The following is a 19,997-nucleotide window of genomic DNA, read 5'->3' as shown; positions in this document are numbered from 1 at the left end:
CTAAGGGCAGAGTATCAGTGCTCATGGAGTTAAGCCCCTAGCTGCTGTTAAGAATTTACAATGAACCTGGTGCTGTTCTAATGCCGTATACAGCTCCTGCTCACAGTGGGGTTCATGGATCAGTGGCATCGGCATCACTTGCTAGAAATGCAGACTTTCATCCACACCAGACCTCCTGGAACTGAATCTGTATTTTTGAAAATATCCCCAGGTAACATTTAGAGCTTAAGGTAACAATTAGAGCTTGAGAAGCACTGCTTTTAGGTATCATGAACTCATTTAGTCTTCTCAGTGCTATGAGGTAGGGACTATGAGGAGGGAGCTGAGTTCTGAAGAGGTTACAACATTTGTACAAAGTCATACAACTAACGGGGCAGAGCAAAGATCTACACCCAGATAATCTAGATCCATAGACCTGGATCTGACTTGTGTTACATCAATGCTGAAGAAACTCTTACAATGTCCCTTCCCATCGTCGCCGTACCTTCCCCCGCGGTGGCTCTTATCCAATGCTTCTAAGGTGCCTGTCGTCCCCTTTGTTCTCTTGTGTCTACCATCCAAGCCATGCACGTTAACCTCCTCACCCCTTAGATCTCACCTCCTCAGAAGGCAGCAGTATCCAACACCCCAAGACTTGGTATTCCACTCTCACAGTGCCACTTTTCTTCCATGATAATCTGTAGATGTGAATTCGTGTGATTTTTGCCTTTTTTGCCAGGCTTAAGCACCTGGAGGGCAAATGCACATCTGTTTTGTACCTCATGGAATTGCCAGGGACCAAGATGGAGCCTGGCACAGAGTCGACACAATCATTACCTAGATGAGTGTGCACAGGAATGACTTTCAAATCAAATGTGCACCTTCCCCACATTAGCGTGAACTATTGTGCCAATCAGAACTGAATACTCTTGGGGGCGCCTGAGTGGCTCAGTTGGTTAAGCGTCCAGTTCTTTGTTTTGGCTCACGTCATGATCTCACAGTTTGTGAGTTGGAGCCCTGCATCTGGCTCCACTCTGACAGTGTGGAGCCTGCTTGGGATTCCTCTCTCTCTCTCTCTCTCTGCCTCTCCCCTGCTCCCTGCTCGTGCTGTCTCTCTCAAAATAAATAAATAAACTTAAAAAAAAAAAAAGAATACACTCTCCCTCCAGGTAATTAAGAAACCTGGTGAGGTGAAAGAACAGACTTGAACATTCAAAAGAAGTGTAAACTTTGAGGCTGAACCTGATCCATCCAGGCAAGCCTCCACCTGCCACAAACATTCAGGACCTCCTGAGGCTATGAGAACCCTGTGTATGTACAACCACTTTCCAGAATCCAGAGCCAGTAAGTACTCTGCCTTCAGCCTTTGTGGCAGCAGAGGAAAGTCAGAGTGGCCCACGTGAGCCCTCCCCGTATTGGCAGGGTAGCTCTGGAGGGAAAACATTGGCTGTTCTAACACAAATCCTATAACTAAACAGAGTCCATTCATTCTGAGTGCTGCTCATCAGGTACCTTTCAGAGGTCCCGAATTTCTCTGAATGACAGAGAATAAGCCTTGATTTCAGTGAATGGCTCTGCCATAATAATCGTGAGAAAAGCACGATTGCAACGTCACTTTAAAAATACGCCCCACTGTAATTTCGTGTCTTATTTTCCCAAATACTCTTGCTCCTATGGATAGTTCCTATACCTTGTGTTCTCATATTATATTAACATAATTAGGCTAACTAGGCCTTAATGTTGCCACTCTCGTGAAAAAAAAAACTGCAAAGGGCCTTGAGAAAAATGCTGCTGATGTTTTTTTCTTAAAGAGATGGTTAGATTTAATTTCAACATTTTTGGAAAATATTGAACGACAGTAATCAGCTTTAAGCTTAACCAGGTGACAGTTCCCAACGACAGCTGATACGGACGAGGGTTTCTCCATGGACGAGGGTTTCTCCATGCGGAAGAGCTGCTTGCTAATTCTCCAGGCATTTCCTCAACATCTCTATCACGTGCCTGAATGATATGACTATAGGCTCAACTACTCAATTTTCTTAGGGTGTTCTTGGTCTGAATTGACAGGTTATTTCAAGCTCGGCCATGAATGAGGAATGCAGAGGTCCACCTTGTGTCTTAGACCGGAGCTTTTCAAATGCTCAAATGCATGAATCACCTAGGGGCTTTGTTAAAATGCAGACTCCTGTCAGGTGAGATGCGGGAATTTGCATTTCTAATAATGTCCCAGGTGATACTGATGCTGCCTGTCCATATGTAACACTTTAGGAAACAAGGTCTTAGAAAACAAAATGAAATTGATTTTGTTATTTACAATGCAACTTGGCACCCTTTTTAACCAGAAGCATTGCCTAAACGTTTCTGCGTGCCAGGGCTGGGATAAATGTAACCCTATCGACCAGCACACGGGCAGAAACAATCCAGAGAAATGAGTTACTCCCAGGATTCCACCCTGGGGAGGGGGCCCCAAGGTGATCTGTTTGACTCAGGGAAGAAACAGACTTGCTGTTCAAGCTAGAGCCGTCTTACACAAATCTAGAGTCTAGGAATTTCCAGACTCCTTTTTAAAAAATATTTATACCGAGCACATACAGAAGTGCTTGGAAGTATCTAGAATAGGCTTGAACATATGCTGATCACTCTAAAATTGAATTAAAAGCAATGTGGTCCAATAATGATGTAACAGCTATTGGGTTAAAATGGAAAATACTCTCCAAGCACAATGTATTTTGAAACGCAAAATATAATAGCTTGTTTCAGTTAAATAATATCTATAATAGAAAAGGCTGAGAAAATAACTGTTAGAGCTTATCATTGCTTAAAATGGCAGGAGAGGCAAAGGAGTGGTTTCTTTTGGAGGGGGGAGTGGCCTTAGTTCTTCCAGCACTGCCACCATGTTGTGTCTCTTTGACTTCTTTTCTCCACCCTTACCCCAAGCTCTTGGTGGTCCTGCACCACTGAGGGAAACACCAGCAGATCAACTGAGAGTAAGAAAAGAAGAATGGAGAGAACCATTTCTGTTCCTTTTTTTTTTTTTAAACCATCCCTTAATCCTTGAATTTCAAACATGAAGAGAGTATAAATAAAATTATGAAAATTATTTACTTTAGTTAAAAATAGGTCTTTGTTGAAGCCAAGGAGAAGGAGACAGCTCCCCCATCAAGCAAGCCTTTTGCCCATTTGGATGCTCAGTGTTGGACGAGGTCATTAAGAGGACATGACCTCTGATTGACCCATAAGCTTGACCTGGGTAATCAGAGGCTCCTGACCTCTTCCCCTGGCCTTGAAATATACATACTGTCCATTATTCTCACAGTGAGAGATGTTTTCAAGGATGCAGCCCTGAGAAAGCAATGTGTTGTTGAGACCATCTGGACGGTGTATGTAACTGAACACAGGCTTCTATACAGACTTTTAAGATTCTCACAGGCAGTATAGAGATCTACTCATCTTGTGGCTGCCCAGGAAAAGCCTCATATAGAAGTTCTCTGGCTCATTAAACCTTGACACCTACCAATCTAGGGTGGCCTGCTTCTTTCTTTGGTCTCTCTTTGCCTTCTTTGTATGGAGGAACAGTTTTGTTTTATTTTGTTTTTTAATGTTTATTTGTCTTTGAGAGAGAGAGAGAAAGAGAGACAGAGCATGAGTGGGAAAGGGACAGAGAGAGGGAGACACAGAATTTGAAGCAGGCTCCAGGCTCTGAGCTCGGCACAGAGCCCAACATGGGGCTCAAACCCACGAACCATGAGATCATGACCTGAGCCAAAGTCTGGTGCTTAACTGACTGAGCCACCCAGGCACCCCATATTTTATTTTATTTTTTAAGTTTATTTATTGTTGAGAGAGAGAGAGAGACTGCAAACAGGGAAGGGGCAGAGAGAGACAGAGAGACAATCCCAAGCAGGCTCTGCACTGACAGTGCCCATATGGGGCTTGAACTCCCCAACCATAACATCACGACCTGAGCTGAGATCAACCGTCTGACGCTCAACCTTGACTAAGCCACCCAGGTGCCCCGTGTACGAGGAACAGTTTTTAAACCAGTCAGAAAAATTTAATAAACCAATTTATCCTGACTCGGTGGCTAGGAAATATATATACAATAACTTCATTAGGAAACCGTGATTACCATTATTGAACAGCATAGTTCAGATCTAACCAAACACATCTACTTTATTCCACAGGAAAAATATTCTAGAATATATTCCCAAATCTACCGTAATGATAGTCATCTATTACCTAGTGGAACGTTACATCAGAATGCTAGAACTTGAAGTCCAGATTGGTGATGGGATTTATCCATTAACACACAACTGATCTTTAAAGAACTGGGCTTAGAACTTAGAGCTCCTGAACATTTCCCAATTTACTCCCCATTGTCTTATCCCAACCTATATCATCAATTATTTTTCCTGATGCCAGTTTAAGACAAAAACACCCAAGCTTGTCTGGGACAAAATACCCTGTCTGAAAACTGTAGACCACACTGTAGGTTTCCCACTTGCAGTTGATCATGGAGCCTCGCCATGGTTTGTTTTGAGTTGTTTTGAAATGATATTAAAGATGAAATCATTGGCCAGTGAGGCATTTGCTAAACAATTTGTAGCAGGTTCCTCGGTCAGCATACAGTAGGGGTTTGCCCAGACTGGAAGTTTCACTCCCTTATGGATGAATAAGAGAAGTGAAGCTTCCTTTCCCCATCTTATGAACTAGTGGATCTGAGTGAGCCAGCAGACAACTGTGAAAGATCAGTAGTGGTCTTTTAATGCAGATCTGAGATGACTTGGGAATTATGGCACGAGATTTTTCTTAGTACAAAGGCCTGTTGTTACAAAGAATGGCGCAGAGCGTGATGGGACCTAATGTAGTATTGTGATTAAGAATTCAGTACGGACACCTGGATTCAAATCCCAGCTCCAACGTGTACTATCTCAGGGACCTTGTACAAGTCATTTAACCTGGTCGTTAGCTTCCTTACCTATAAAATGAGAATAAAAATACTCCCCTGACTCACAAACTTGTAACAATAATATGCTATGTATAAAGCACAATAAATCTGAACATTCAGTAAGGTAGCAATGTTTTCCCCCGTCAAGAGACAGAATCAGGAAGGTAAGCTTAAATCAAAATATCCTGAGAGAAGATCCTGACATGGATGTCTTACAAGATTTTAGAATAAACTAGGGAAAGAGGTCTGGAAGAACCAAACTTTCTTGGAAATCTCTAAAATAATGTTGGTCCTCACTTTCCATGTTGGCTTAGGTTGCCCTTCCATTGAATCTGGAATGAAATAATCAATGGCAATATCTTCCAAACCTGGAAATGTCCCCACAGAAGTGCTGTCCTTTATTAAGAAACAGGAAGATCTTTCTTTGCTCCTGTTCTTAAATATGGTATATTGAAGCACATACACTTCAGTTCAACATCTATTCCTAGGTGTGGGATTAATGAAATTTAGTAGGAAGGACAGGCTGCAGGGGAATCAAATCTGCTTCATTTCTTTCTCACCATTTGCTATGGACCCCATTTGCCTGCTTCTTTTTATTTGTGTATTTTACTGTGGCCAGAGTAAAGATCTTGGAGTCCAGAGTGGTCCTTGCTTAAGGATGTTGAGCACCTGATTCATTTTATTCAAGAGACGGGGTTCAGCAATATGTTATGTATTTAACTTAGAAATTCAGTCTAGCCACATTGTATTAACTTATACAATATGTAGTTTACTAGGTGGGAAAAAAAAAAGGTCTCTAAACTATTGGGGCCAAAAACACTTTATAGAAATCTGGAGAATGTAGAGACTACCTTTAAAAGTAAAATTATGCCACAGAAGTATGAAAAGTGATGATAATTTTGTGATATTACAGTACAAATGTACAAATTAATCAACAGACTAATCAATGATGTGAATACTATCTATAAAGAACTGAATTAGGTTGGGGGGAACATAAATAGCATAGAAGGAATAGAAGACATGACTTCGTGCCTCATCTGGAATATGATAATGGATATAATAATATAAAGATTTTAATTAGAGACACCCTTATAGAGTTCCTATCATGCAGGTGTTGGAATTGCAGATTTGGGCACCTTTTCCACACAGTTTTTGAAAATGTGTATGTTTCATTTCTTCTATAATATTCTAAGCTGACTCCTGCTTTTTTCATACCAGCTTTATCTGAGACTCTGTTACCAGCCAACTTTCCCTGTCTCTGCTTCTCTGGATCACTTTGGCAAGATAATCGTGTTTATCAGAAGTTCTAAACCATTCTGTGCTCAGGACTACTTGGGTGTCTTCGTGATATTTGGAAGATGTCCTTCCAATGGTCAGAACTGTTTCTGGTCGCTTCTTTCTGTCAATCGGTGTTTCTACATCTTCAGACTATCTCTGAGAACTGACCTGCTGCTTCTTCCGTGTCAAGAGATTGCCAATCCCTGCTCAAATTGTCCAGCCAGTGCTATTTATTTTGCATTTTCCCACAACTCCTGCTTCCCTGCCTATCAATGGCATCTTCCACCATGAAAATTTTCCATATTGAGTTGGGAAGAGAGGTGACCCAAGTATGACAGAGGAAAGCAAAATGAATTAGAGGGCCATAAAAGGTAAGTACAAAATTTCCCCTCAAATCGCATACACCAGAAGTTCTCAAACTTTACCATGCATCAACATTCCAGGGACACCTCTTGAGAACCACTGCCACATGTGAATCAAAATCATCTCCAAATAACATGTAATCAAAACAAGAGGCCATCTCACTTTGCTCTGTGACAAGGAGCTCTTAACCTAGACATCCTTGGAGACGCTTTGATAGGATTCGAGCTCTCCACAGTACTCCACAAATTATATTTTATATTACATTAGCATGTATGAGATTGCATCTGGATGCTTGAGAGGACCCACTGCTCTCAGAAGACACTCAAAGGATGCATTTTCCCAATTATCTTCTATAACTCCCACTGATGCCATGCAGTGAGAGTCAAGTCAGCACATGTGTGGAAGCGTTGACATTAGAACGGAGCAGAATAGGGCTCTACAGTTTATAGAGCCAAGGTGTAATTTTCCTGTTCTTTTTATGGTTAATAGAATAATTCTATTAATACTATTACACTGGCCTTTGTAATCACTTATTCCATTCTTTCATGATTATACACTGACTCCTACCAAGATGTAGATCCACCAGTCAATCAGCCAAAAAGTTTAGATGGAGCGCCAATGATAGGCCTAGTATGGTGTTGGCTCAGTGAGGAACCCAAAGATTGCAGAATCCCTGCTCACAGGCAACTCTCGGTGAGGATACTGACATACACTACTTGTAAGCCCTGTGAGAATAAGAACCTTGTTTTTCTGACCCCAAATTCTGTCTCATGTGCCTACAAGAGCCCCTAGCAAATCACAGGAGCACAGCTAAATATTAAATGAGTGAATTAAAGACCTCAGGGGTTTATACTGTAAATGTCATAATGATTTTGACGGATAAACAAAATATTCACAGTGGCTGATTGGCCAACGCTCTTACACCTGGAGAGTACTGCTGAATAAAGGAAATAAGGGACCCAATTAATAATGCACGTTAGTAATCTGCAAACTTGCCTCCACAGGGAAAACAAATTGAAACTTAAATATGACACAGTTTCAAATGGCTTTTTACACCAGATGTCCGGCATAGGTTAGAACTCAGTTAAAAGATTAGGCTAGAAGATCACCTCTCCCTCCACTGCATCCTTTCCTGTAGCAAGTGATAATGTTGATGGCAAAGGATTCGGGTAACAAAAAGCATGCTGCCCAACCACATATATTCATCGTGCTTCCTTCGATAAGTGTGAAGCAGGCAAGCCCTTCCTTACCTAGATTTCAAGCTGATGAATCATCTGTCTAGTTTCAGTAAACCCCAAGGGACTGCTCAGCTTTGTAAAGCTGAAACCCTGTCAGCCTCTGGATGCATTTAAACAAGGACAACGTGTTAAAAGGAGGCAGGTTATGAGGTTTCCTGAGGAATCCCTAGTTTCTAAGTGCACAAAACTCTCCTTCAATGCACAATAAAGAGCCTTTGTATCTAAAATAACCCCAGAAAGTTATTTTTAAATCGTGTATAGATGCTGACTCAAATCTCAAATCTCAAATACATAAAGAGAAATATTAATGATATTCGGCCATCCATTTACCCAAACGAGGTCCCTCCTATTCCATTATCTCCATGAAAGCACACACATAGCCTTATACACGTTAGAAGAAAGAAAATTTCTCCTTCTTGGGAAACACCTGTCCTGGGAGTTCTCCGTTGTGCAGGTTCTGAGCACACACAGGGTCGAGCATACAAATGGTGCAGTGACTCTTTTGGAAGTCACATTTGTCCCTGAAACTTCAGTCACCTGGAGACTGCATGCCTCATTGCCTGCAGCAGCTCAATCCTGACAGTGTAGGATGAGTTTAGAAATCTCATTTGAGCAACAAAATTTGAATCGAGAGTTCAAACAGCATAATATGTTTAATACTGAAATAATCTTTTTTTTTTTTTTTGCAACTTCTGCTGACTGTGGAATTTTTCTCTTTTTTCTTTGCTATTGGGCTATCATCTTGGTTTGGTTTGGATATTGTGACGGGAAAGGAGGGTAACAGGACTCAGTCTACGGCAACATCTGTTACCTGCACATCCCCATTTTTACACATAGAACGTCTCTGCTTCTTTTGCTATGCTAACACACTTACACATAATTCCTGAAATCCCTACTACATTCATATCCACTGCTTCCAGACACACACTCACAAGGCACCAAAACACAAAATCTCTACATGTCAAAATCAAACCAGGCTGAAGATGTAAATAGGTGAACATGGCACCAGGTGGATGTGTAATCAGTAATAAGAAATACATCGAGCCCCATAATGAAAAGAAATCCCCCAAATTGTTTAGGATTCCCCCTCCCCCTTCCATTCACTGATTTATTAACCCTGAACAAAGATGTAATTGCAGGGTCTCAGAAACAACTTTTTTTTTTCCATTTTTTTTTTTCATTTTTTGGCATTTGTTTTGTTTGGCTTTGAATTTCTTAATATCTAGTCGTACCATTCATTGCCTATTTTCTTCACTCAGTTGCCCATCTTTCCCCCTCCCCCCAAAATGAAAGAAGCATTAGCTTCTGAGTCTTAAGGATGAGACCTCTGCATTTTCTTTGCTTGTTTAGGGCAAGAAATGAAGTGCTGCCTCTTTAATTGGCAGAAGCATGCAGGAGGAGCGTACCTTTAATTTAGTGCTGGGATACCTCACTTGCACCCTGGCTGTTGTCTTATTGGAGACGGCAGCCTGCCTGAGATCCTCTAGCACTGAAATAATATCATCCAGCACGCATTTCTTATCCTGATTTTTCAACACACACAGATGGGAAAAAGTATAATTATAGCCCTTGTGGTTCACCTTCATTTCCAGCACGGCTCGGTGGGTCTGCAGGATCCCCTCAGCCTGGAGCAAAATATTGTCCCCGGGTGGGGAGAGGAGGATCACCCTGCCATACCTCCCAGGGGTGTGTAAGTCCGAATAGAGCTGGCTTTTGGACTGGTCCAGGGGGAAAAGGCTGCTGGCCAGGCTGCGCTCGATCTTGGCCAGGCTGTGGCTGGGAGCGACCAGGCGCTCCAGGTCGCCCTCGGGCTGGAAGCGGTTGAGCGCGCTGAGGCCGAAGGTGATGGTCAGGACTGCGGGCACGGTGAGGAAAAAGACCGGGTGCCGGCTCACGCACAAGCCCAGCCTGTGGCAGCACGACTGGAGCCCTCTGCGAAGCACCTGCCGCAGCATCCTCCACCAGATCCAGCTCGCAGGCGCTCCCGGCCGTCTTAAAAAGCACATGTGACATGTGTAAGCGCCGGGCCACCCCCCCCCCCGCTCCCCCATCCCACCCCCCTCCGGGCCAGCCCCCCTCCCCAGCACCGCCGCGTCCCCACCCCTCCGCGCTCACCCCCAACCACTCCGCCTGGTCTTTCCCCGGCCCCACCTCCATGCGCTCCTACTACTCTTTCAAACACTGCAGCAAGTTGCAGCAAGGCGGGCAAATATCGACAGCGCGCTGCGGGGGCACCGCGGGGCCCACCCCTCCCCGGCCTCCCCGCGCCCTCGCCGCCTCCCGCGCCCCTCTCACCGCATGAGCAGCGTTCCCTCGGTCTAGCCCTTCATCTCGGTGCTGCAGTCCCCCGGCCTCCCTCGCTGGAGGTGGTTCCGTGCGGAGCGTCCCACAGATGTGGATTTCCTCTCCGTCCTGATGGGGTTGGGTGCCTAACTGGAACCATGTGCCTCGGTGTTGTAAGAAGCAGACATGTGCCCCAAACGGGGCGGAGGGGGGCGGGGAGGAGAGAGACTAGAAGGGAGGGAGCGAGGTGGGGGGGGGGGGCAGCTAAGCTTTTTTTTTTAAGACGCTGGCAGTTATTTTTAGAGTTTTGTTTTCCCTCTTCCCTCCTGGCTGGAGTGAATGGAAGAGGAAACTGGTGAAGGTGCTGCTGGCCCATTGGAGCAAAGGCAATTAGAGCCTGCGGGGGGGAGAGGGGGTGTACGGGGGGGGGGGTGTGTGGAGGGAGGGAGCTCGAGGGCTCCTGGAGGCCAGCAGCCGTTTTGCCCCTCCAGTTTCCCTGTGCCCTCGAAATCTGCTTTCCTGCCGAAGGAAAAAGAGAGCAGAGAGGATGATGCTGCATTTTTAACATACCACAAAGCATGCAAGGGATTTCCTTGCAACACCTTCCCGCCGTCATTCCAGACTAGTAGGCTGCAGCCGAGGGCTGCCAGAGACCCCATTTGTGGGTGGTGCGTTGGGGCTCTAGAGATCCCTTCCTTGATCTGGTGATTGGAGAGGAGGCATTTGCCAATAGCAGTCGCCTGTGGCTTGGTGTGTGTGTGTTTGTGTGTGTCGCGGGTTGGTAGTGAAGATCCACAAGCAGTGTGTAGTTTCCCATAAAATATTACGTTCACCTCCTGTACTTTTGAAGTTTAGAACAAAAAGTTCTTAGTTTCTGGTTTCAGTTCCCTTTCCCCATTTTCCCTTCCATCAGATTTATTCTGATATGAAGTAGACCCAGAGGCTATCTAGTTTTCTCTTGAGTGGAATTACAGAAACAAACATTTTGGGACACCCATCACATAGGTTTTGCCTCAATAAAGAGGGTGACAGGGCTAGGAGGAAATACACTGGCGTCGTTTACTATGTAAAACAGTGAGTCTCCTTCACCACAGAGGAGAGAAAACTCCCACCAGGTACAATTCCTCCCTGAGTACCTAACCCTGTAAAGATGAGAAACTCTCACCTGCAGATCCCATCAACTTCAAAAACTTTGCTATTAGTAAGTGGATGTGTGTATTTTATTTTTTTGCTGATTGGGCCTTTCACAAGGCCCAGTGTTCTGGAAAGAATGTGAAGAACCCTTGAAGACAAGTTCTAAGTTTGGTTGTGAACTGGAGACCTGCTTTCCAAAGTTTCTGTTCTTTTTGCACTGACTTCATAGAGAAAATGGGGATTCAAAACATGATTCATTCACACTTTCTTAATCATAGTAAAATGACCCACTCTTCATCAGATACTTGAGATATGCCCACGTGTGCATACAAAAAAAGCTGAAAAATCTCATCCTCTTAATAGATGAGTTTTATTTTTCCTAGTGGAATCAGTTTTTCAGTTAGAAGACCAGAGAGACTGCAGGCAGCTCAGAAACAGGGGCAATGGTTAATTAAGGGCAACAGTTTAAAGGTGGTGTTATATAGAAGATAAAAGAAAAAATTCCAGCCTTTAAAATTGAAATTGACCTTGAAGACCAGTCTGTTTGCAGCACCCCACCCCCTACCCCCAGGCCAATAGCTTCTATAATATCCCTGATGGTTCTCCACCCAGCCCTTGCTCCTGTATGAGATTTCTATTCTTCCATTCCATTCCATTCCATTTAACGCTTTTATATCAGCATGGGTTTAGGGGTATTTATAAATATTTCTCTTGTGCTTGGATTAGAATTCAATACTTTGTTTCCTTTGTTGCTCAGATTGGTTCCACTTTGCCCACTGGGTGCTCTGTCTCCCTTTGACATATCTCATTATTATTGGGTCCTTAAAAAAAAAAAGTATTCTGTATTTTCCAGCACTAAAAGATATTCCAGGCTTGTCTTGTATCTTTTCTGTCTGAGTATCAGCCATTTCTCGAGAAGTCCTGGTTTGTCTATTAGACAATGGTATTAGAAACAAAGATCTGGATGCTAAGTGTGCTGCTTGCTGTTGGGGTGTCATCACTTCTAAACCTTCGCCACCGACAACAAGGAAATACATGGGTGTGCAGATCTTCCTCAGCTGACAGTGGGGTGATGTCCTAAAAAACCCATGGTAAGTTGAAAATATTGCAAGTTCAAAATGCATTTAATACACCTAAACTACCAAAACCATAGCTAAGTCTAGCCTACCTTAAACATGTTCAGAGCACTTACATTGGCCCACAGTTGGGCAAAGCCGTTTAACATAAAGACTATTTTACAGTAAAGTGTTGAATATCTCATGTAAGTTATTGAATATGGTATTGAAAGTGAAAAACTGGTTGAAGGCGTATGGGTTGTTTACCTTCCTGACTGCATGGTGACCTGGAATCTGTGGCTTAGTGTCGCTGCCTAGCATGAGAGATGATCCTACTGAATGTGGCTTGCGACATTCAGAGTATGGTTTCTACTGAATGCACAACATAAAGTTGAAAAATTGTGTGTCAAGCCATTGTAAATTGGGGACTGTCTGTATACTAATCTGTGCATGTGTATATCTATAAATAGTTCTTTATTTAGCTCTTTGTATCTAGATTAAACTAAACATGGGTTTATGTATGTCTCCAACCCTAATCTATTGCCACATGGGTCATTGAAGCCTCTTTCCCATGCTTACCTGTAACCTCCTTACCTGTCACTTCAACAGTGACAAATTGGCTCAGTGGCTGATCTTTAAATGATTTTTCAATAATAAAAACATTTTTTTTTGGAAAAAAATTGAAGGAAAGAAGAAAATCATGGCTTCTTAATTTTGATACTGTAAAAAGCTAAGGGCAAATACTATTATGGGTTCATTAGAAAGATAAAGCATATGCTCAAAAGAAGGGGAATGTTAGCAATATTCCAGATTAACCTACAGGATATTAATTTGCACTAGAATATTAGTGGATATCAATCGCATGATAATTCTAGTAAACCTGATTGAAAATAAAGCTTAAAATAAATCTGAAAGTGGTGCATTTAGAGGCCAATCAGTTACAACACAAATATCTGTACTGGTTTGTTCATATAGGATTTGTCTTTTCTGATGTGTGTTGGTCAATAATCAGTTTTCAAGACTTGGAACCAGGTTGGCATTTATCCACTTGGCCTTTTGTGGGTTAGGACACCAGAAGAACATGAATTTGGACCCAGACTAGCTGAGTTCTAGGCCAGCCCCTCACGTTACTTCCTGGGTGTTTTGAGCGAGACACCTCGGTCTCTGATCCTGTTTCCTTATCTATGAACTTGGATTATGTTCTTTACCCTCTTGTCACTTCATTCACAGCAACATTCACCAAAGCCCTGTAACTCTGTCGTATTAACTAGCGCTGTAATACTCGTGATCGTAACAAATAAGCCTCTAAATTTTAGCGGTGTAAAACAGTACAAGTTTATATCTTGTTCGAGGTGAACAGTCCATTATGGGTATTCCCGTTTTAGCAAGAAAAGGTAGACCTCAGTTCCACAAGTCATTCATCCATCTTCGACTCCTGGCTTCCAAGGGCATTCCCAAGGGAGGCCATTTCCTGGCCAGTCAGCTAAACGTGGGAAAGAGCCCGGAGGAGCCCGCTGGGGAGGCGTTTACGGCTCAGTCTGGAATGGCATATGTTATTTCCTCTTACATCCTTAGATTAGAATTTAGTCGCAAGAGAGGCTGAATAATGCAGTTTCACGCAGATCTCCTTCTCCGTCCCACAGGCAACTTGAGCAATGTTGGTTTTGGGAAAATGCTCTTTGAGCTTCTTCTGTGGTGGCTTTAAGGAGTCTGACCTCTTAGGCCTGTCGTGTCCAGGAAGGGCACGTCTGAGAGATACAGTTTTAGAGACAATGTTGGTCTTAATCATTTTGGATGTTTCCAGCAACTGGTTTAAACAATAAGGGCATTTCTTATCTGTTAGGATGTCCTTGGAACCATAGTAGAGGGGACGGCCATCTCGCCAGCGCAACCCAACGAAAAGCCCCTAGTAGCTGCCAGAACGAATCAGAGGTCAACCAATCGCCGAGCAACAGCATGACCTGACGCGAAAAAGGCCCACCCGGACCTAAACCCGGAACCGCTGCAGCTTAAAAACCCCGCCCCACCACACCTTGGGGGCGACATCCCTGACTCCTCCCTCTCTCTCTCCCTGAGTCAGGGAACCTTGCCCGAGACCTTAGTTCCCAAATAAAGCCTTTGACTGCTAAAATTTTTTAGCCTCTGACTCCTATCTTTACCCTGCCTTACGCCTGACCCTAACATTTGGTGCCAAAACCCGGGAGGAGGTAGTAGCTCGCCTCCCTTGCTGAGCTCCCTCCTCGCCAAGCCAGAGGCCAACACCCTACTCTCAAGCGTCTACAGGAGCCGGTAAGTAGGGCAGACCCCTCCTTCCCTCCTCCAGCTATGGCTGACACCCACGAGAGACGTCTGGCAAGTCAGTCTCCTTTCCTCCGAACGCCGCAAGGCCCCTTATTGCAGCGCGAGGGACGCCTCGCCCTGCCACGCCAATGGGGAGTAACGAGTCTAAACCGCCTCCATCTCTTACCCCCCTCCAACGTCTGTTAAAAACTTCTGGCTCCTGGGCTTACAAGGCAAACTTCGTCGTAACCGGCTCATCCGCCTTCGCACTGTAGTGTGGCCTCAGTACAAATTAGATAATGATTCTCAATGGCCACCCGAGGGGTCTTTACAATACCAAGTCTTAACCGATCTGGACACTTTCTGCCCTCGGCGGGGAAAATGGGGAGAAATACCCTAGTCGTGGCCTTTTGGGACCTCAGGTCTCGCCCCACCCTATGTTCCTCCTGCCCCTCTGCACGCATGCTCCTTGCCCGCCCACAACCTTCCCCCCCCCCCCCCCATCACCCCACCTCACCAACTTCCCTGATCTCCGACCCGTTAGAGGATCTAGCCACGCCGCCCGCAGGCCCTCGCCCCACTCGGTAGTCCCAACCCCCAGCCGTCCCGCCCTCGCCTCCCACGAACTCGTGCTCAGGCCCCTCCCAGCGAACAGACCCCAGCGGCCATCTTACCTCTCCGCGAGGTGGCAGGGCCTGAAGGCCTGGTTCCCGTTCACGTCCCCTTCTCCCTCCAAGACTTATCCGCCATTGAAAAGCGGCTAGGGTCATTCTCGGCTGACCCCACCCAATACATTAAGGAATTCCAATACCTTGCCCAAGCCTACAGTCTCACATGGCATGACATCCAGGTAATCCTCACCTCTACCCTCACCCCTGAGGAGAGGGAGCACATCCAGGCCGCAGCCAGGGAACATGCAAACCAAACCCACATGACCGACCCCACTATGCCTGTGTGGGCCGATGCTGTCGTGGCGGCCGACCCCAACTGGAACTACCAACATGCAGGCAAACCAAATGTTAGGGTCAGGCGTAAGGCAGGGTAAAGATAGGAGTCAGAGGCTAAAAAATTTTAGCAGTCAAAGGCTTTATTTGGGAACTAAGGTGTCGCTCGGTGATTGGTTGACCTCCGATTCGTTCTGGCAGCTACTAGGGGCTTTTCGTTGGGTTGTGCTGACAAGATGGCCGTCCCCTCTACTGTGGTTCCAAGGACGTCCTAGCACTAACATAACAGTATCCAGAAGCATGACAGTTATAGAACTTGTTAATTTCGAGGTTCAAGGGTGTCCTTAAGAACCTGAGTCCTCTTCCTCATTCTGTTTTGCTCATCCCCAGAGCATGAGCGTTGTGCTTGTGTTTGGTCACAGGCCACACAACCAGGCAAAACAAGATCCTGGGGAAGAAGGAAGCTGCCTCTTTCTGTGCATCTCTTCTAAGAGGGAAGAAACCTTTTCCAGAAGACCCCCAACAGATTTCCTCATAAGTCGCATTTCTCAGGCCCGTGTCTGAATCAATCACTGGCGAGAGGATCAGTAATGCAGTAATTGGCTTAGACCAATCTGGACTCACTATGTGGCTGGGAATGGGGCCAGCCTCTTCTCAGAGAACATTGTCGTGTGGGAGTTTATGTGGGGTTTACTTTGTCAGTTTGTTTTGTTTTGTTTTGTTTCGTCTTAAACAAAAGTTTTCTTAGGAAGAAGCATAATGTGATGGCAGGGATGTTTGGATGTTGGGTAGCTGACATTAACCTTGGGTGTTGAGTTTTTCTGCTGGAGCAAATTAGTTTCTGGAGACCATACTTTCTGGATGGAAAACAAACTCATAATCTGACAAAGGAATTGTTTTTCTGGTTTTAATCCATTTATGTTAAAAGCTTTATAATACTGCACAGGGGAAGTCCAAAGGTACTTGATATACATATTTAAAAAATTTTTTTTAATGTTTATTTATTTTTGAAAGACAGAGACGGAGCACAAACAAGGGAGGGGCAGAGAGAGAGGGAGACACAGAATCTGAAGCAGGCTCCAGTCTCCAAGCTGTCAGTGCAGAGTCCAATGCAAGGCTCAAACTTACCAACTGTAAGATCGTGACCTGAGCTGAAGTTGGATGCTTAACCCACTGAGCCACCCAGGTGCCCCTTGCTACACACACACACACACACATACACACACACACACACACATATGTATACACATTATATATAAATAAATATATATATAAATTGTTTTGATGTTTATTTACTTTTGAGGGAGAGCAGGGGAGGGGCAGAGAGAGAGTGAGACCCAGAATCTGAAGTAGCTCCAGGCTCCGAGCTGTCAGCACAGACCCCAACACGGGGCTCAAACCCACAAACCATGAGATCATGACCTGAGCCAAAGTCGGACGCTTAATGGACTCAGCCACCCGGGCACCCGTGAGATCTTTGATATTTTAAAAATTACCTTTATTTCAATAGGGTACAAATATGTGAGTATTATTTTTTGGGGGGAATCCACTATCTCTGATCACTGTTTCCGTATGAGTAGGAGATGACTGACTGGTAATGACTGAGGAGTGTAATCAAACATCTTGACTTAATAAAAGTTATGGGAGGGGCATCTGGGTGGCTCAGTTGGTTAAGCATCCAACTCTTGATTTCGGCTCAGGTCATGATCTCAGGGTTCATGGGATCGAGCCCCGCACTGAGCTCTGGGCTGACAGCGTGGAGCCTGCTTGGGATTCTCTCTCACATTTTCTCTCTGCCCCTCCCAACCCCTGTCTCTTTCTCTCTCAAAATAAACAAACATTAAAAACAGTTATAGGAAGTTTAGATAGGCTTTGCATTACTTGATAACCTAAAATTCATCATATATAAGATTGTGCATCAAATGTGGCTTAGAGGTTCAGTGCCACTGTCCTCTCATTGCACCCTGCATGCTTACCACTGAAAATAAACACCATTTCATTCCCATTGTAAAATAGCCACACTATGGACTCAAAAGAGGAACAAAGCAGTGTAGACATCCACTAATATACCATTTATAAATAAATCATCAGTACTGAATTATTGCCCGAACTGGTATTTTCCTATGGTGGAATTTAAGAGTAAGTTTTGGAGAAGATTTGAAGCAATCGCTTTTGTCTTAATCTTTAGTCAGGTTCTCCTCTTGCTTCACCACTGTTTATCACTTTGGTGAGATCATTTCAGTGTCCGTAGGCCTTAGATTTACATGGGTAAACTGATACAAAGTAATAAAATTGAAGTAGGTGATCGCCGCCTTGTCCTGCCGGGATTCCGTCGTCTTCCGGAAGTTGCTTCCATGGGGTTCCTTTGTGAGTTCTGCCACCTTTTAACACGTCATTCCCTGTTCAAGTGTCAGCCTTGCTTTCCTGTTTACTCTTTGCACGATATCAAACAGAGAGTCACTGAGGGTGAGGACTGGTACAGCACACAGGAGAACGCGAGCTTTGGTGTTGGTCTGGAGAAAGATAGAGAGGCTGGAAAAATACTCAGAATATTGTGGTCACAGGGGAATAGCTGGACGGAAAACGAAAGACTGCCTGCCAAAATGCAGTTAAGTGCTGACGTTTATCGGACAATGCACTAAGACGACATGCTGCTTTGTACACATTCCGCTTTCAACTATTAAAGATTTTCTAATTTGGGAAGAAGTAAATCACACTTTTTTCTTAAAATCATCTTAAATTTTTTTGTTTAATGTGTATTTATTTTTAAGAGAGACACAGGGCATGAGTGGGGAGGGGGCAGAAAGAGAGGGAAACAATCCGAAGCGGGCTCTGGGCTCCGGGCTGTCAGAACAGAGCCCGACGCGGGGCTCGAACCCACGAACCGTGAGATCATGACCTGAGCTGAAGTCAGATGCTTAACCGACTGAGCCACCCAGGCGCCCCTTGAAATCATCTTTTAATTTTTTTCTGAAATCCGAGTGTAATACAGGTCTATCAGTTGGCCCTACAATAAACCGAAGGATTTCCTCCATTTTTTTTTTTTTTTTGCCTTCTCTCCTTCCTTCCTGTAGGTCTTCCCTTCTTCCCTTCCTCCCAGTAGTATTTTTTTTTTTTTCCAAAATGTCCCTAGCAAGGCCTTCTTGAAATTACTCTGAAAAACATCTCTCTCTTCTGGATGAACTCAGTAGTATAATTCTCTCAAATTGTTTTTTTGAAGTTGCACGTTTTCCAAAACGCACGTCCTCATCATCAAATCCAGTGGTTGGTTACCGATCCGGGATTTTAGTGGTGTTCCTGCAACCGCGGAGAATCTGCACCTAAAGGATGAGTCGCTCATTAAGTTCAGGCCTGACCACGAAATTGCACATCCTGTTTCCTGACAAGACAGTTCTCCCATCGGATGCTGGAAAAGAAAAAATAGAATTTTATGAAGCCAATTGTTGAGTGGGAGTGAGTGTCAGATTCACCGTAGAAGAGATACTCGAACGGGAATGTCGAGTCGCCCCGTGTTAGAATTCCACATTCATTGCTGCGTGATCAGACACCAACACTGATACCATTACAAACAGCAAAAGAAGAGAACAACACTCTCAGCTCTGGTAACGGTAGCCCTTGCCCCCTTAGGGTCAGGGAGAAAGAGAGATGTAAGTACGGAGAAGAGGACTTTGTGGGGAGGCAGAAGGGTCACATAAAGAATGGTCTAACCCAGCTTGGAGGAGGATTATACGGCTGGCATTGTTAAAATGACAATGCATGGGGGTAGTAAAAGAAGAGACCAGATTTTACTCAGTTTTATCATTTCTTTAAGGTTTCTACGGCCAATGACATTACTGCCTACACATTAGGTGGAGTGCTCCCACCACCCTGCCTTCTCCCCACACCGGGTACACCACGGCTCCCAATAGTTGCAACTGTGATTTCTGAGTAACTTCACATTCTGCATATCCAATGCTGCATATGGCTGAAAAGATTTGGGTGGGTTTGCAGCCAATATGGAATCACAATATGAAAGACGGAGTTGCTTCGCTCCTGTGATTATAACCCCTGCCCTGTATAAGGACTCCCTCTCACCCCACCCAAAATGGTGTCACCATTGAGGGGAGAAAAAAGGGAGGGCCTGACCCCTGATGTAGCACCTGCCTATTACTTAATTCCCAATAGAGTTTTCTTCCTGAGGAAAACAGATTTCTTCAGAAAAAATATAAGTGAAATGGCATTAGACAACAGACAAACTCAGACTATTTATAAGGGTGCTTGACATTCAAAAATTTGGTCTTCAGTCTGTCAAACGAGGTGAGGAATTTCACCGTGACCTTTGGGAAATTTTCAGCCTTTTAGCCAGGAACATCAGTGTAAACAAAATGAGTTAATATTCAAATGGAAAAAATGAGAAAGCTTCCTATGACCATTCACATTTGTACGTAAACAACACATCGCCAGAAAACGTGTAGACTAACCATCTGGAGATTTAGTTATCTTGTTGACATAGGCG

The 19,997-nt window shown here is 44.4% G+C and overlaps 1 protein-coding gene across 3 annotated transcripts in view; it reads right to left on the bottom strand.

Moving 5' to 3' along the window:
- PTCHD4 (patched domain containing 4) overlaps positions 1 to 15,745 on the bottom strand; it is a 187,851-nt gene extending 172,106 nt beyond the window's left edge. Inside the window, exons 1-3 of one of the 3 annotated variants that reach the window (XM_027057592.2) lie at positions 15,233 to 15,745; positions 10,102 to 14,026; positions 9,213 to 9,798 (exon numbers count right to left, since the gene is read on the bottom strand). In XM_027057592.2, coding sequence (XP_026913393.1) covers positions 9,213 to 9,798; positions 10,102 to 10,106 — 591 coding nt within the window. In that variant the 5' untranslated portion in view covers positions 10,107 to 14,026; positions 15,233 to 15,745. Of the gene's footprint in view, positions 1 to 9,212; positions 9,813 to 10,101; positions 14,027 to 15,232 lie in introns of those variants that run through there. The other 2 variants (XM_027057591.2, XM_027057595.2) reach the window with 2 other exon arrangements.
- Between the last annotated feature and the right edge of the window lie 4,252 nt (positions 15,746 to 19,997).

Source organism: Acinonyx jubatus, chromosome B2 (genome assembly GCF_027475565.1).
Source record: "Acinonyx jubatus isolate Ajub_Pintada_27869175 chromosome B2, VMU_Ajub_asm_v1.0, whole genome shotgun sequence".
Taxonomy (NCBI): Eukaryota; Metazoa; Chordata; class Mammalia; order Carnivora; family Felidae; genus Acinonyx; species Acinonyx jubatus.
Note: the sequence above shows the minus strand (reverse complement) of the source record. Positions and strands in the feature narration are given on the sequence as shown.